Source organism: Ranitomeya variabilis, chromosome 3 (assembly GCF_051348905.1).
Source record: "Ranitomeya variabilis isolate aRanVar5 chromosome 3, aRanVar5.hap1, whole genome shotgun sequence".
Classification (NCBI taxonomy): domain Eukaryota; kingdom Metazoa; phylum Chordata; class Amphibia; order Anura; family Dendrobatidae; genus Ranitomeya; species Ranitomeya variabilis.
In genome coordinates this window covers 311437178-311454387 of record NC_135234.1, presented here as the reverse complement: position 1 = coordinate 311454387, position 17210 = coordinate 311437178, and the positions used below count along the sequence as shown (strand labels likewise).

The following is a 17210-nucleotide window of genomic DNA, read 5'->3' as shown; positions in this document are numbered from 1 at the left end:
CGATTTCTCATTTTTGCAACAAAAATTGCAAAACCATTTTTTTTTACGGACCACCTCACACTTGAAGTGACTTTGAGGGGTCTATATGACAGAAAATGCCCAAAAGTGACACCATTCTAAAAACTGCACCCCTCAAGGTACTCAAAACCACATTTAAAAAGTTTATTAACCCTTCAGGTGCTTAACAGGAATTTTTGGAATGTTTAAAAAAAATTGAACATTTAACTTTTTTTTCACAAAATTTTTACTTCAGATCCAATTTGGTTTATTTTACCAAGGGTAACAGGAGAAATTGGACCACAAAAGTCGTTGTACAATTTGTCCTGAGTACGCTGATACCCCACATGTTGGGGTAAACCATTGATTGGGCACATGGCAGAGCTCGGAAGGGAAGGAGTGCCATTTGACTTTTCAATGCAAGATTTGCTGGAATTGAGATCGGAACCCATGTCGTGATTGGAGAGCCCCTGATGTACCTAAACAGTGGAAACCCCCACAAGTGACACCATTTTGGAAAGTAGACCCTCTAAGGAACTAATCTAGATGTGTGTTGAGCACTTTGAACCTCCAAGTGCTTCACAGAAGTTTATAATGTAGAGCCGTAAAAAAAAATTCATATAAATTTTCACAAAATATGATCTTTTTGCCCCCAATTTTTTATTTTCTTAAAGGTAACAGGATAAATTGGACCCCAAAAGTTGTTGTGCAATTTGTCCTGAGTACGCTGATACTTCATATATGGGTATAAACCACTGTTTGAGCGCATGGCAGAGCTCGGAAGGGAAGGAGCGCCGTTTTCAATACAAAATTGGCTGGTATTGAGATCGGAACCCATGTCGCGTTTGGAGAGCCCCTGACGTGCCTAAACAGTGGAAACTCCCCACAAGTGACCCCATTTTGGAAAGAAGACCCCCTAAGGAACTTATCTAGATGTGTGGTGAGCACTTTTAACCCCCAATTGTTTCACTAAAATTTAGAATGTAGCGCTGTGAAAATTAAAAAATCATTTTTTCTTTCCACAAAACGTTGTTTTAGCCCGCAATTTTTTTTCCCAAGTGTAACAGGAGAAATTGGACCACAAAAGTTATTGTCCAATTTATCCTGAGTACGCTGATACCCCATACATGGGGGGAACCACTGTTTGGGCGCACGGCAGAGCTCGGAAGGGAAGGAGTGCCGTTTGAAATGCAGACTTAGATGGCTTGGTCTGCAGGTGTCATGTTGCATTTGCAGAGCCCCTGATGTACCTAAACAGTAGAAACCCCCCACAAATGACCCCATATTGGAAACTAGACCCCCCAAGGAACTTATCTAGATGTGTTGTGAGAACTTTGAACCAACAAGTGTTTCACTACAGTTTATAACGCAGAGCCGTGAAGATATCATTTTCGTGGAAAAAAAAATAATTTTATTTTAGCCCCCACATTTTTATTTTCCCAAGGGTAACAGGAGAAATTGGACCATAAAAGTTGTTGTCCAACTTGTCCTGAGAACGCTGATACCCCATATGTTGGGGGGAACTACTGTTTAGGTGCACAGGAGAACTCGGAAGGGAAGGAGCACTGTTTTAGTTTTTCAAAGCAGAATTGTCTGGAATTGAGATCGGACGCCATGTCGCGTTTGGAGAGCCCCTGATGTGCCTAAACAGTGGAAACTCCCCAATTCTAACTGAAACCCTAACCCCAACCTTAACCCCAGCCATAACCCTAGCCCTAACCCCAACCCTAACCCTAGTCCTAACCCTAGGCCTAACCCTAACCCTAATGGGAAAATGGAAATAAATACATTTTTTAAAATTGTATTATTTTTCCCTAAGTAAGGGGGTGATGACGGGGGGTTTGATTTACTTTTATAGCGTTTTTTTGGCGGATTTTTATGGTTGGCAGCCATCACACACTAAAAGACGCTTTTTATTGCAAAAAATAGTTTTTGCATCACCACATTTTGAGAGCTATAATTTATCCATATTTTGGCCCAAAGAGTCATGTGAGATCTTGTTTTTTGCGGGACCAGTTGACGTTTTTATTGGTAACATTTTCGGGCACATGACATTTTTTGATCGCTTTTTATTCCGATTTTTGGGAGGCAGAATGAATAAAAAACAGCAACTCCTGAAATTCTGTTAGGGGGGGTGTTTATACCGTTCCACGTGTGGTAAAATTGATAAAGCAGCTTTATTCTTCAGGTCAGTACGATTACAGCGATACCTCATTTATGTAATTTTTTTATGTTTTGGCGCTTTTACACAATAAAAACTATTTTATATAAAAAAATAATTATTTTTGCATCGCTTTATTCTGAGAGCTATAACTTTTTTATTTTTCTGCTGATGATGCTGTATCGCGGCTTTTTTTTTGCGGGACAAGATGACGTTTTCAGCGGTACCATGGTTATTTATATCCGTCTTTTTGATCGCGTGTAATTCCACTTTTTGTTCGGCGGTATGATAATAAAGCGTTGTTTTTTGCCTCGTTTTTTTTTTGTTTTCCTACGGTGTTCACTGAAGGGGTTAACTAGTGATATAGTTTTATAGGTGGGGTCGTTACGGACACGGCGATACTAAATATGTGTACTTTGATTGTTTTTTTTTTATTTAGATAAAGAAATGTATTTATGGGAATAATATATTTTTTTTTTCTTTATTTAGGAATTATTATTTTTTTTCATTTTACACATGTGGAAATTTTTTTTTTACTTTTTTACTTTGTCCGGGGGGGGGGGGGGGGACATCACAGATCGCTGATCTGACAGTTTGCACAGAACTCTGTCAGATCACCGATCTGCCTCACAGCACTGCAGGCTTACCAAGCGCCTGCTCTGAGCAGGCACTCGGTAAGCCACCTCCCTCCCTGCAGGACCCGGATGCCGCGGCCATCTTGGATCACATCTCGTTGCTCCGGGGGTCTCAGGGAAGCCCGCAGGGAGCCCCCTCCCTGCGCGATGCTTCCCTGTACCGCCGGCACACCGCGATCATGTTTGATCGCGGTGTGCCGGGGGTTAATGTGCCGGGGGCGGTCCGTGACCGCTCCTGGCACATAGTGCCGGATGTCAGCTGCAATAGTCAGCTGACACCTGGCCGCGATCGGCCGCGCTCCCCCCGTGAGCGCCGCCGATCGCGCCGGGCGTACTATCCCGACGGTGGTCATACGGACCCACCCCACCTCGACGGGATAGTACGTCCAATGTCAGAAAGGGGTTAAAATAGGGGGACCCCCCAAAAAAATGACGTGGGGTCCCCCTATATTTTATAGCCAGAAAGGCTACGCAGACAGCTGCAGGCTGATATTCATATGGCCTAGAGAGGGGCCATAGATATTGGTTCCCCCCCCGGCTACAAATACCAGTCCGCAGCCGCCCCGGAAATGGCGTATCTGTAAGACGTGCCAATTCCGGCACTTAGCCCCTCTCTTCCCATTCCCGTGTAGCGGTGGGATATGGGACATTAAGCCGGGTTAATAACGGAGACGCCTATCCGTTATTAATCCAATAGTAATAAAGGGTTAATAAAACACGCACACATTAGGAAAAATGTATTTTAATATTCTTCATTTCACCATACTTACCATACTTCAGCGCCTGCAAAAAACGTAAAATAATAAACCGTATACTCCCTGTCCGCCGTAGTCCAATTAATAACGAGTGTCCCACGACGATCTCCCCTATAGAACAGTGACATCGGGTGATATCACTGCTCTATAGGACCCTCAGTGACACACTGACAGGAGACAATGGCTCCTGCAGTGCATCACTGAACTATAGTAACCTCTGAGTCTCACTTTATGGCAGTTGCTGCCTGGGAAAATATCTCACACAGCAATGGCATAAAGTGAGACTAGGGACTATTTTCTCACAGGGGCGTAGGAATACATTGTGAGGAATACGTTGTGGAAGGATGCCTTCCATCATTGTATTCCTGGAGCCCCTGGAGAGCAGTCGCATCAGCAGATGCTCCTGCTCTCCACGGGAGATCGTCGAGGGACACTCGTTTTAATTGGATTTCTGCGGACAGGGAGTATATTGTTTGTTTATTATTTTAATATTTTTTACAGATGACACTGGTTTCGGGGATCAAGGTGACAAGTGATGGTGAGTATGTACTCTATGTTACATGTACTGTATGTCTGTATGTATGTTGTATGTATGTACGTACTGTATGTGGCATGGTGCATGTCACATGTCGTAGCATGTAATCGCATGTCATCGCATGTTGCATGTCGCTGCATGGTGCATGTCGTCGCATGGTGCATGTCGTCGCATGTCATCGCATGTGGCATGTCATTGCATGATGCATGTCATCGCATGTTGCATGTTGCATGTCATTGCATGTGGCATGTCATTGCATGATGCATGTCATCGCATGTCACATGTTGCATGTCCTCGCATGTAATCGCATGTAGCATGTCATCGCATGGTGCATGTCGCCGCATGGTGCATGTTGTTGCATGGTGCATGTCGTCGCATGAAACCGCATGCTGCATGTCATCGCATGTTGCTGCATGGTGCATGTCGCATGTTGCATGTCGTCGCATGTAATCGCATGCTGCATGTCATCGCATGGTGCATGTCACATGTTGTATGTTGCATGTTGTCACATGTTACACATGTGTGTTGTATGTATGTGTGTATGTACTGTACATGTGGGGTTTTTTTACATTCAACACAGCCGGATGATGGGACTACTACTGTCCCATCATTGGCTAATGTGTCACTCACTGTCACTGTAGCAGGCAGAGCTTGATGGGACTTATAGTCCCATCGGACGATGCCTGCACACAGAGATACACACACACACACCAATGACCACCCCCGCAGCAGACCCCAGCACCGCACATACCGGCGCCGGCACGCAGAGCCCCGGCTCCGGCACGCACATACCGGCGCCGGCCCGCATATACTGGCGCCGGCACGCAGAGCCCCGGCCCGCATATACCGGCGCCGGCATGCAGAGCCCCGGCCCGCACATACTGGCGCCGGCACGCAGAGCCCCGACCCACACATCGGCGCCGGCACGCAGAGCCCCGGCCCGCACATACTGGCGCCGACACGCAGAGCCCCGGCCCGCACATACCGGCGCCGGCACGCAGAGCCCCGGCGCCGGCACGCACATACCGGCGCCGGCCCGCATATACCGGCACACAGAGATACACACACACACACACCAATGACCACCCCCGCAGCAGACCCCAGCACCGCACATACCGGCGCCGGCACGCAGAGCCCCGGCTCCGGCACGCACATACCGGCGCCGGCCCGCATATACTGGCGCCGGCACGCAGAGCCCCGGCCCGCATATACCGGCGCCGGCATGCAGAGCCCCGGCCCGCACATACCGGCGCCGGCACGCAGAGCCCCGACCCACACATCGGCGCCGGCACGCAGAGCCCCAGCCCGTACATACCGGCGCCGGCACGCAGAGCCCCGGCCCGCACATACTGGCACCGACACACAGAGCCCCGGCCCGCACATACCAGCGCCGGCACGCAGAGCCCCGGCCCGCACATACCAGCGCCAGCACGCAGAGCCCCGGCTTGCACATACCGGCGCCGGTACGCAGAGTCCCGCACATAACATTGTGGATTCCCGGCCTAGCCCCGCCTGCCCCCAGCACAGTCCCGCCCGCCCCCAGCACAACCCTGCAGCCCCCAGCGCCGCCCACAGCCCAGTCACTCTTGATGAGTGACCGCTGACTGTGAGGCTGGCTCACGCCTGCTGCTGATGTCACGTCAATTTCCAGAGTCTGGAAATTGACGTGACGTCGGCGGAAATAAGAGGCCGCTGCAGCCTGGGGGTCACGAGACCCGGACTCACCCGCCGGAATAGCGCCGCTCACAGGCGAAAACGGCAATGGAAGGTATTTGCACAATTCATTAGGGGCCCCGGGGGGATACATTGGGGGGTTAATTGAAAGTAGTGGACAACCCCTTTAAGGACTGAATTTTCTCATTCAATGGGAATGACCTCCTAGTTTTCTGCTCTAGCCCACTAAACATTATGTCCTGAACAGTCTTCTTGGGCCGAGGGTACACCAGACCCATGGTGGTTCTAACCACTTTAATGAGACTGTCTTTTTCCCCTATTGGAAAACAGCTATGGCCACTTCTGAGCACAATGACGAGGAAGATGATGATCTCCGTGGTGCCGTCATGGGGGAAAAGAGGAAAATCCGTTTCTGAAATTCTATGACGGCGCTTTCTTTGTTATTTCTGCATGAAGTTGACCAATCATAAGCAAGAGGCGTCTGTTATGTAGGAAAATAAAAGAGAAAGGAAAAAGAAAATACTCCTAGTAAATCTCTGCTAACGGCTCCTTGGTTATAGGGAAAATTTGTATATTAGGCGCCATAAACTTTACTGGTTAATATCTTTTCAACGGAGATAACTAGGTTCACATCGCGTTAGTGCCATCCGTTTAACAGATCCGTTAAATGGATGCGCTAGCGCTGATGCCCAAAATATCTTTTTTTCTACAATCGCGCTAACGCATGGTACCATTGCGTTGGCATGCGTTAGCAATAGAGGTCTATGCACAGCGAACGCATCTGTGACTGTGTGTTAGACCTAACATACCCGAAAACACGGTAGACCACATTTGAGGGTGTGTCACAAAGTAACACATCATCGCTAATGTTCTGCCCTTCCTAATGAAGGACAGGGGTTCGTTTCAAGCATTAAAAGGTTAACTATTATTATAGTTCTGGTTTTGTTGTGTTATAGCACCACCCAGTGGTGGATAAATTTATAACCTGTGTTTTCCATGAATAATAGAGTGTTGCATTGTGGGTTTCAGCAAAGCATCATGGGATTGGGGAATTCCCCAGCCTTTTCTCTTGTATTTCCTGTTCACTCGTGTTATTCAGCTGTGTTGGAACTACTTCATTTACCTGCCACCCTGGTTAGTTTATCCGGTAAGATTGCGATCCTTGTTCTGGTAATATATTGTTCTATAGAATGTGATTACTGTATAGCAGCCAGTACACAGGAAATGTGGTTACCAGAAATCTGCTGTATGTAGTTATGTAGAGGTTGCACCATACTGTATGTTTCCCTGTTAGTTGCAGTTGTGTTATCGTTTAGCCCAATACTTATACATATCATTTGTATTCTTCTAGTTTTACCACGCTCATGTTTACCAATAAACAAGTTAGACTACAGAGAACAGTCCGCTTATTTGGGAGACAGAAGTGGTTTATGCCGTATGTCGGATCACACACCGTGTCAACGTGTATGAAGACAGAACAGTAAAACGGGAGCTAGGCGCCGGGATTACAGTAAAGGGAGGCTAGACGCCAGCGATAGCAAATACCACCTACGCAGCCGCTTGTACCACACCGCACTGCCTGCAGATACCACAGCGGCCGCCATACAGTCACAAGTACCGAGAGTGCAGCCCACCAAGCACCACACGTCTCAGTCCACGCTGAAGTCACCCCTACCCGCTCCGAGACGTCCTACAGCCTGCAAACGGACATAAAATGTCTGCAAGTCAAACATCTTCACTCAGGACGAGGTCCCAAACAAGCCGCTCTAGCAAGTCTTCCTCGAAAAGGTCTGCCACCCTCGCCCGAGCAGAAGCTGAGGCGGCGAAAGTGAGATCCTCCTTCGCTGCACAAGAGATGCAGTTAAAGTTAAGACAAGCAGACCAAGAAGCAGAAAGAGCCCGCCAAGAAGCAGAAAGAGCCCACCTGCGAGCAGAACAAGAAGCAGAAAGAGCCCGCCTGCAAGCGACCTTAGAAAGGCTTTCCGCTGAAAAAGAAGCAGCAGCCGCAATAGCCAAAGCTGAGTTTTTAGAAGCCGTGGAGTTTCCTGAATCCGAGCGAGGCAGTGACATACGCGGACCAGACCTTGATCATCAGGACCCTGCTCAACGCGTCTCAGAATATGTCCGCCAACATTCCAAAGTGGAAGACAACTCTGATCCGTTACACCAACCAGCCTATACAGATTACCAGAGATCCTTCCTCCAAACACCGTACTGGAAGCAGGAAAGTATACTGCGAAACGACATTGATCACCACTACCGTCCTACGGAACAGAAGGTACGGCCTCCACCCAGACTGACAGGGACACCCTTCGCCACTGAACGGGTTTATACAGACTTTCCTATGCCAGAAGCTCCTACCAGGTATGAGGATGCACCACAAACACCGCATAACAACAGCACATCAGCTCACGTCGGCACAGACTCAGCCACTATGAACTTTGCAAGGTTCTTTACCCGCCGGGAGCTGGTGACCAAGGGACTTGTAAAGTTCACTGATCGAGCTGAAAGCTACAGAGCATGGCGAGCCTCTTTTCAGAATGCCATCAGAGACTTGCATCTTTCCAGTAGTGAAGAGTTAGATCTTCTGGTTAAGTGGCTTGGGAGCGAGTCAGCTGAACACGCCAAAAGAATCAGGAACATTAACATAAAGTACCCACACACAGGACTTCGTATGGTGTGGGAGAGACTCGAAGAATGTTATGGGTCAATAGAAGCTATAGAAAATGCTTTGTATAAAAGAATTGATGATTTCCCCAAGATAGCAAATAAGGGTTATCAAAAGCTCAGGGAACTGAGCGACTTGTTAATGGAGGTACATGCTGCTCAGGCAGAAGGTGATCTACCAGGGTTGGCATTTCTGGACACTGCCAGAGGTGTCAACCCGATTGTCCAAAAGCTCCCTTACAACTTACAAGAAAAGTGGGTCAGTCACGGGTCCCGTTACAAACAGGCTCATAAGGTACCATTTCCTCCTTTCAGGGTGTTTGTAGACTTTGTTGCTCAGCAGGCTAAAGTTAGAAATGACCCTAGTTTCGATTTCACTATGTCATGTACCGCTGCCTCTGGTGTAAAACCCAGTAAAACACCAGTGGCAGTCCACAAAACTAATGTTACCTCCACAGGTTTTCCTTACAGGGCAAGTAAGTCTTCTCCAGAAGAGGACAAACCGCAGGATCTCAGCAAACACTGCCCCCTACACAAGAAACCTCATCCTCTCCTAAAATGTAGAGCCTTCAGGGAGAAGTCTCTAGAAGACCGTAAGAGTTTCCTAAAGGAAAACAAGATATGCTTCAGATGCTGCGCGACAACCTCACACTTCGCCAAGAACTGTGAAACCAGTGTGAAATGCACAGAATGTAGTAGGGTGGAGCACAACACGGCCTTACATCCTGGACCACCCTCAGGGGTATCGTCACGAGTAGAAGAGTCTGCCGAAAAACAGACGGACCCCGACGTGGACACCCCAGTGGTCACTTCTCGGTGCACAGAAATCTGCAAGGAACTCGTAGCAGGAAGATCCTGCTCAAAGATCTGTCTTGTCAGAGTATTCCCAGCGAGCCAACGGGATAAGGCGATCAAGGTATATGCAATCTTGGATGATCAGAGCAACAGGTCTCTAGCTAAATCCTTTCTCTTCGACACCTTCAACATTGCTGGTCCCGGCTCTCCGTACTCCTTGAAGACATGTGCAGGTACTGTCGAGACGGCGGGGAGGAGAGCAACTGGATTCAAAGTAGAGTCTATAGACGGTCAAACCTGCTTATCCTTGCCATCAATACTGGAGTGCAACCAGATTCCAGACAACAGGTCTGAGATACCTACACCAGAGGTAGCAGCTCATCACACCCACTTGAGATGTATAGCTCACCTGATACCAGAGCTCGACCAAGGAGCTCCTATTGTCTTACTTCTCGGAAGAGACATACTACGGGTCCACAAGGCTAGAAGACAGATCAACGGCCCACAAAACGCCCCATATGCTCAGAGACTTGACCTAGGATGGGTCATTGTGGGAGATGTCTGTTTGGGTGGAGCACACAGGCCGACATCAGTCAACAGCATGCTCACCAATACCCTCGAGAATGGACGCCCGTCTCTCTTCCAGCCATGCGAGAGCAGTTTCCTGGTTAAAGAATTGCCACACCACACCCCTCCACCTTGTCCGTTAGCTGATCCTTCCTGTGAAGACCATGCATGCGACGGTGAGCAAGATCATATAGGGTGCACAGTTTTCCACAGGAAAAGAGAAGACAACCAGGTAGCAATGTCCATAGAGGACAGACTGTTCTTGGACATCATGGAGCGAGAGATAGTAAGAGATGAATCAAAGAGTTGGGTCGCACCTTTACCATTCAAACCACAGAGGCAACGCTTACCCAACAACAGAGAACTTGTCTACAGTCGATTTGTCTCCCTTACACGCAAACTGCAGAAGGCACCAGAAACAAAACAACACTTCTTTACCTTCATGGAGAGAATATTCCAGAGTGGCCACGCGGAAATTGCACCTGTACTTCAAGATTCCGAGGAATGTTGGTACTTACCTATTTTCGGCGTGTATCATCCGAAGAAACCAGGTCAGATAAGAGTGGTATTTGACTCAAGTGCCAGATACGAAGGTGTTTCTTTAAACGACGTCTTCCTGTCTTGTCCAGACCTCAACAACAGACTTCTGGGAGTACTTCTTCGTTTCCGCAAAGACGCAGTAGCATTTATGGCCGACATACAACAGATGTTTCACTGCTTCCTTGTTAAAGAAGAACACAGAAACTACTTGAGGTTCTTCTGGTACCGCAATAATGACCCATACAAGGACATCGTGGAATATCGTATGAAGGTTCACATCTTCGGGAACAGCCCTTCCCCTGCTGTCGCTATCTATGGCCTTAGACATTCAGCCAGAGAGGGTGAAGCAAAGTATGGATCGGATGTAAGATCTTTTGTGGAAAAGGATTTCTACGTAGATGACTGCCTGAAATCCACACCCTGAGGAGTCGGCAGTCAGTCTCCTGAAAAGGGCACAAGAAATGCTCGCTTCATCCAATTTGAGGTTGCACAAAATTGCTTCCAACAGCCAGAAACTAATGGCAGCCTTTCCCTCTCAAGATTACTCAACCGATTTAAAAGACTTGGATTTAAGCACAGACTCCCTTCCCATGCAGCGGAGCCTGGGTCTACTCTGGGATTTGAAAAAGGATGCATTCACCTTCCAGATCAGCGAAGAAGAGAAACCCTTCACGCGTAGAGGCGTCCTGTCCGTTGTGAACAGCTTGTACGATCCTCTGGGATTTGTAACCCCTGTAACTATCCAAGGTAAAATGATGTTGAGAGACTTCACCCAAGAGACATCCGATTGGGATGATCCGCTTCCCAGCGATAAAAAAGAATTGTGGGAAAGATGGAAAAATTCTTTAGAAACCCTGTCAAGTCTCTACGTGGCACGACCATATGCTTCTGTGCCTTCATCAGAAATCAAGGTGCAAAGGCTTTGTATCTTCTGCGATGCTTCAACCAAGGCAATTGCAGCAGTGGCATATTCGAAAACAACTGACATCAATGAACAATGCCACGTAAGGCTTGTTATGAGCCGGACAAAATTGGCCCCACTCCGTGAACACACAGTACCCAGACTGGAACTCTGTGCAGCTGTGCTGGCAGTAGAGTTAGCTGAGCTTATCTCGACAGAAATGGACCTGGAAATCAAGGAAGTCGAGTTCTACACTGACAGCAAGGTAGTGCTGGGGTACATTTGCAATGAAACTCGTCGTTTCTATGTCTATGTCAGCAATCGGGTGCTAAGGATCAGGAGATCCACCGAACCTAAACAGTGGCACTATGTGTCCACGCACCACAATCCAGCGGACCACGCAACCAGATCCGTTGAAGCAAGACAACTTAAGGACACAACCTGGTTCACCGGCCCTACATTCTTATACCGTTCGACGCCATATGTGGACGAGTCAAACATCTTTGAATTGGTGGATCCAGAGGCAGATGAGGAAATCCGCCCTCAGGTATCCGTTCTACGTACTGTGACTAAAGACAATCACTTCAAATCCCACCGCTTCAACAGGTTCTCAACTTGGGACTCACTTGTTCGTGCCCTCGTTTGTTTAATTCATGTGGCTCGATCCTACAAGTCAACGTCACCCGCCATCCAGAAACCTTGCAAAGGTTGGCACCACTGCAAGCTTGCTTTTACCGTTCCAAGCATGGAAAATGCCAAGAACTTTATAATCCGTACCATACAACGTGAATGCTACGCCAAAGAAATAGATAACCTCGATAAAGGCCAACCTGTTTCTAGAGATAGTGTCTTGAAGAAGCTTGATCCAATCATTGACCAGGATGGGCTGTTAAGAATTGGAGGTCGTCTTCAAGAACCTGAAGTGGAATTTGGGGAGAAACACCCTATAATAATTCCTGGACATCATCATGTCACGACCCTGCTTGTGCAACACCACCACGTCTTGGTGAAACATCAGGGACGACTGTTTACTGAAGGAAATCTACGAACTGCTGGACTATGGATAGTCGGAGCAAAGCGATGCGTGAGTAAACTCATTTACAATTGTGTGATTTGTCGCAAACTCCGTGGCGGGACTCAAAAGCCGAAGATGGCCAATCTCCCACCAGACAGACTTAGTACAGAACCTCCATTTACCAACGTCGGACTGGACGTATTCGGGCCATGGTCTGTGGTTGCACGGAACACTAGAAGAGTCCAGGCCAATGCCAAACGCTGGGCTGTTATGTTCACCTGTATGTCCATTAGAGCAGTCCACATTGAAGTAATTGAGTCCATGGACACTTCAGGGTTTATAAATGCACTCCGACGTTTCATCGCCATCAGAGGTCCCGTGAAGCACATACGCTCCGATAGAGGTACCAACTTTGTAGGAGCAGTGAAAGAACTTCAAATCCCTTCCAACCTAGACACCACCGGTGTGGAAAGATACCTGAGTGAGCAGGGATGTACCTGGACTTTCAATCTACCACACTCTTCTCACATGGGAGGTGCCTGGGAGAGGATGATAGGAATAGCACGCAGAATCCTCGACTCCATTTTCTTGCAAGCAGGTAGTGCAAGACTCACACATGAAAGTTTGACCACATTCCTAGCAGAAGTTTCAGCCATCATTAATGCCAGACCATTGACTTCACTTTCTAGTGACTCTGAGGATCCGACCATTCTTACTCCTGCCATGTTACTTACTCAGAAAGCCAGCGTTCTCAGCGCTCCACCTGGAGAATTTAGCAACAAGGACCTCTACAGACGACAGTGGAGACAAGTCCAAAGTCTCTCCAATACCTTCTGGGACAGATGGAGGAAGCAGTACCTCTCCACCTTACAACCAAGGAAGAAGTGGCAGACCGACAAACCAAACATCAAAACCGGTGATGTCGTTCTCATGAAAGACAGCCAGTCACACCGTAATGAGTGGCCACTAGGCCTCATCACTAAAGTATTCCCAAGCAAAGATGGGAAGATCCGTAAGGTCGAGGTCAAAGTAGGCAAGTCCGGGGAAAGCAAACTATTCCTCAGACCAGTGGCGGAACTCGTCTTACTATTTTCGCCAAAAGAACCTGTAGGTGGCATCGGTTGATGCCAAGCGGGGAGTGTTCTGCCCTTCCTAATGAAGGACAGGGGTTCGTTTCAAGCATTAAAAGGTTAACTATTATTATAGTTCTGGTTTTGTTGTGTTATAGCACAACCCAGTGGTGGATAAATTTATAACCTGTGTTTTCCATGAATAATAGAGTGTTGCATTGTGGGTTTCAGCAAAGCATCATGGGATTGGGGAATTCCCCAGCCTTTTCTCTTGTATTTCCTGTTCACTCGTGTTATTCAGCTGTGTTGGAACTACTTCATTTACCTGCCACCCTGGTTAGTTTATCCGGTAAGATTGCGATCCTTGTTCTGGTAATATATTGTTCTATAGAATGTGATTACTGTATAGCAGCCAGTACACAGGAAATGTGGTTACCAGAAATCTGCTGTATGTAGTTATGTAGAGGTTGCACCATACTGTATGTTTCCCTGTTAGTTGCAGTTGTGTTATCGTTTAGCCCAATACTTATACATATCATTTGTATTCTTCTAGTTTTACCACGCTCATGTTTACCAATAAACAAGTTAGACTACAGAGAACAGTCCGCTTATTTGGGAGACAGAAGTGGTTTATGCCGTATGTCGGATCACACAACGTATCAACGTGTATGAAGACAGAACAGCTAACGTATGCCGATTTTGACATGCATTAGGATGCGTTACGATAATGGAAGTCTATGGGCGCATTAATGGATCCATTACATTGCGTTAGTGCCGCAAAGTAACAGATCCATTAAACGGATCGCCCTAACGCAATGTGAACCTAGTCTAAGAGATGTAAAAACATTTTTTTTTGGCTCTGCAGCCATTATTCCATGATAAGGCCAGTTTAACATGCTAAAAATGTTGAAACTTCTTGTTTAACATATTTCACAGTGGCTCTAAGGTCCATTTACACTCCAATATTATTGCAAAGGAATGCTCACTATATAAAAATCGCACAGCCTGAACAGGCATCCCATCACCCTACGAACGAGCAAAAGACTAAATATTATTACTTCGAAGGACAGCAGTAAATCTTAATGCCAATCACAGTGCTGCCATAACAGTTTCTGTCACCCTGCCCTGATAACAGTATGTCAATCACAGTGCTGCCGTAATGGCGAAAATGAGTGTGTCTCCATGTCTAATGTCTGTGACGTACAAAAGGAAATGCGACAGGCTGGATTCTTCTCTCTCCTGTCATCATCTGTTGTGTCAGAGTCTGGCGGCCCCCTGTCTAATAGATGGTCAGCTGATCCCACTATAATTAATGGGCTCAGATTACTTATCACGTGTATGGGGGCCTTTGGTTTATCTGATTAAGGGCACAGTTTATTTGCTTAATCATCAATGCTGGTCTAAAGGCCCCGTCACACTTAGCGACGCTGCAGCGATACAGACAACGATGCCGATTGCTGCAGCGTCGCTGTTTAGTCGCTGTGTGGTCGCTGGAGAGCTGTCACACAGACCGCTCTCCAGCGACAAACGATGCCGAGGTCCCCGGGTAACCAGGGTAAACATCGGGTTACTAAGCGCAGGGCCGCGCTAGTAACCCGATGTTTACCCTGGTTACCAGTGTAAAATGTAAAAAAACAAACAGTACATACTCACCTTCGCGTCCCCCGGTGTCCGCTTCCTGCACTGACTGAGCGCCGGCCCTAACAGCAGAGCGGTGACGTCACCGCTGTGCTGTACTTTCACTTTCCGGCCGGCAGTCAGTCAGTGCGGGAAGCAGACGGCAAGGGACCTGACGGGCACCGAAATGTGAGTATGTACTGTTTGTTTTTTTTTCATTTACGATGGTAACCAGGGTAAACATCGGGTTACTAAGCGCGGCCCTGCGCTTAGTAACCTGATGTTTACCCTGGTTACCAGTGAAGACATCGCTGAATCCGTGTCACACACACCGATTCAGCGATGTCAGCGGGACCTCAACGACCAAAAAAAGGTCCAGGCCATTCCGACACGACCAGCGATCTCACAGCAGGGGCCGGGTCGCTGGTACGTGTCAAACATAGCGAGATCGCTACTGAGGTCGCTGTTGCGTCACAAAACTTGTGACTCAGCAGCGATCTCGCTAGCGATCTCGCTATGTGAGACGGGGCCTATAGTCGCATGGCTAAAATAACACAAACATAACGACTGAACAAAAATGTCCAACCTTAAACACGTAAGCCCCACGTTAGATGCAAAGCTAAACCGTCAACACAAATGCTAATGTATCTGAGAAACAGTCACTTCTTAATCTGCAATGGAGCAGAATAATTGATTTGGACCATGTTTCCGTTCACCATTTGTGGTGTACTGTTTATTTGTTACATACATTCACATCACGCAAGTTTACGAAGCAGCAGAGTGGATGTGAAGAAACAAGCTATTGTGAGCCTGCCGTGACCACAGAAGGTGCCAATCTCTCCCTCTATGCCCTGTTCTTCATGTTATCCTAACAACCCTGAAAGGCGAGTTAGGCAGCTTGGCAGTAAGAGTACACTAGATACTGGTTAAAGGATTGGGATGAATTAACATTGTACGCGATATACACTTCTATACTTGTAATAATTTCCCATTCTTCCAAAACCCACTATTTCTCACCCCAAAAAATATCTAATATGCCTGTCCTACAAGTTCTAATGTACAGACATTCAGTTGCCAATATTTTCATTCAATAAAATTGTCAAATGTTCTAGATTCATGACGTATTTCTATGGAATTGTAGTATATGTGGAAATATGTGTTATGATATGATCAAGGTAAACTCACAAAGCAAGAGGCAAACTGACCTGATTGCTAGGCGTCTCTGTGTGGGAGATAGAGAATGATCACTGCGGGCTGTACCTACAAAATAATATAAGGCATTACATACTCGTAAGTTGACTGTTCTCTTTATTCGTTCCATTTTACCACTATGCACTACCATCAGACACTACAGGGATTATATGGAGTGAGGCAGTAGCTAATATGATGACATGGTGACTACCTATAGAAGTTTCTGCAAACACAAAGCTGGTCATGCATATTAGACAATTGTTGGTCGGGCCTGCCAATTTTAGTGGGTGCACTGATAATCTAAATCTCTTGATATCATCTTTCATTAGAATTAAGTATTAGATATGTTGGATATGTTCCTTTAGGAGGTAATTGACTCCAAGCAGCTTATCTTCTTCTGCTTATAACAATAAACATGCATGCTCAACTGATCTAAGCATTATTGTTCATTGGGGAATCTAAGGAAATGATTAAAGGGAACCCTGTCACCCCCCCAGGCGTTTTTAACTAAAAGAGCCACCTTGTGCAGCAGTAATGCTGCATTCTGACAAGGTGGCTCTTTTAGTTCTGGGTGCTGTAACTGCCAAAATAATCAGTTTTGTTATTTGTCCAAAATACCTTTCTTCAGTCAAGGAAGCAGGCCTTTCCCCCCTGCTGCAGACGCCACACAGCCGTCAGTCAAATCTTCTTGGCGCCGGGTGCGGCCTCCTCACCACTGTTTTGAAATCAGCCGGCACCTGCGCTCTTTTCTCCTGCCTTGGGCAGGCGCAGTGAGCGCTGCCGTCTGTCCTCATATGCAGTCTAGCTGACTGCGCCTGTGCGGACGCCCTGCCTGTGAATCCCAACCCCGTAGTATGAATAAATAAGAAGACACTGCGGGACAGGGATTCACAGGCAGGGCGTCCGCACAGGCGCAGTCAGCTAGACTGCATATGAGGACAGATGGGCAGCGCTCACTGCGTCTGCCCATGGCAGGAGAAAAGAGCGCAGGCGCCGGCTGATTTAAAAACAGCGGTGAGGAGGCGGCGCCCGGCGCCAAGAAGATCTGACTGACGGCTGTGTGGCGACTGCAGCAGGGGGGAAAGGCCTG

At 47.3% G+C, this 17210-nt stretch overlaps 1 protein-coding gene across 4 annotated transcripts in view; it reads right to left on the bottom strand.

Annotated features, from left to right (window-relative positions):
• The window catches only part of LOC143815894 (membrane-bound glycerophospholipid O-acyltransferase 2-like), a 240873-nt gene that overhangs the window by 58418 nt on the left and 165245 nt on the right, over positions 1 to 17210 (bottom strand). For 3 of the 4 annotated variants that reach the window (XM_077295635.1, XM_077295639.1, XM_077295636.1), the window contains one exon: positions 16135 to 16189. The exons of the other annotated variant lie outside the window; for it this stretch is intronic. In XM_077295635.1, the coding sequence (XP_077151750.1) occupies positions 16135 to 16189 (55 nt within the window). The remainder of the gene's footprint in view (positions 1 to 16134; positions 16190 to 17210) is intronic. 4 annotated transcript variants of the gene reach the window in all.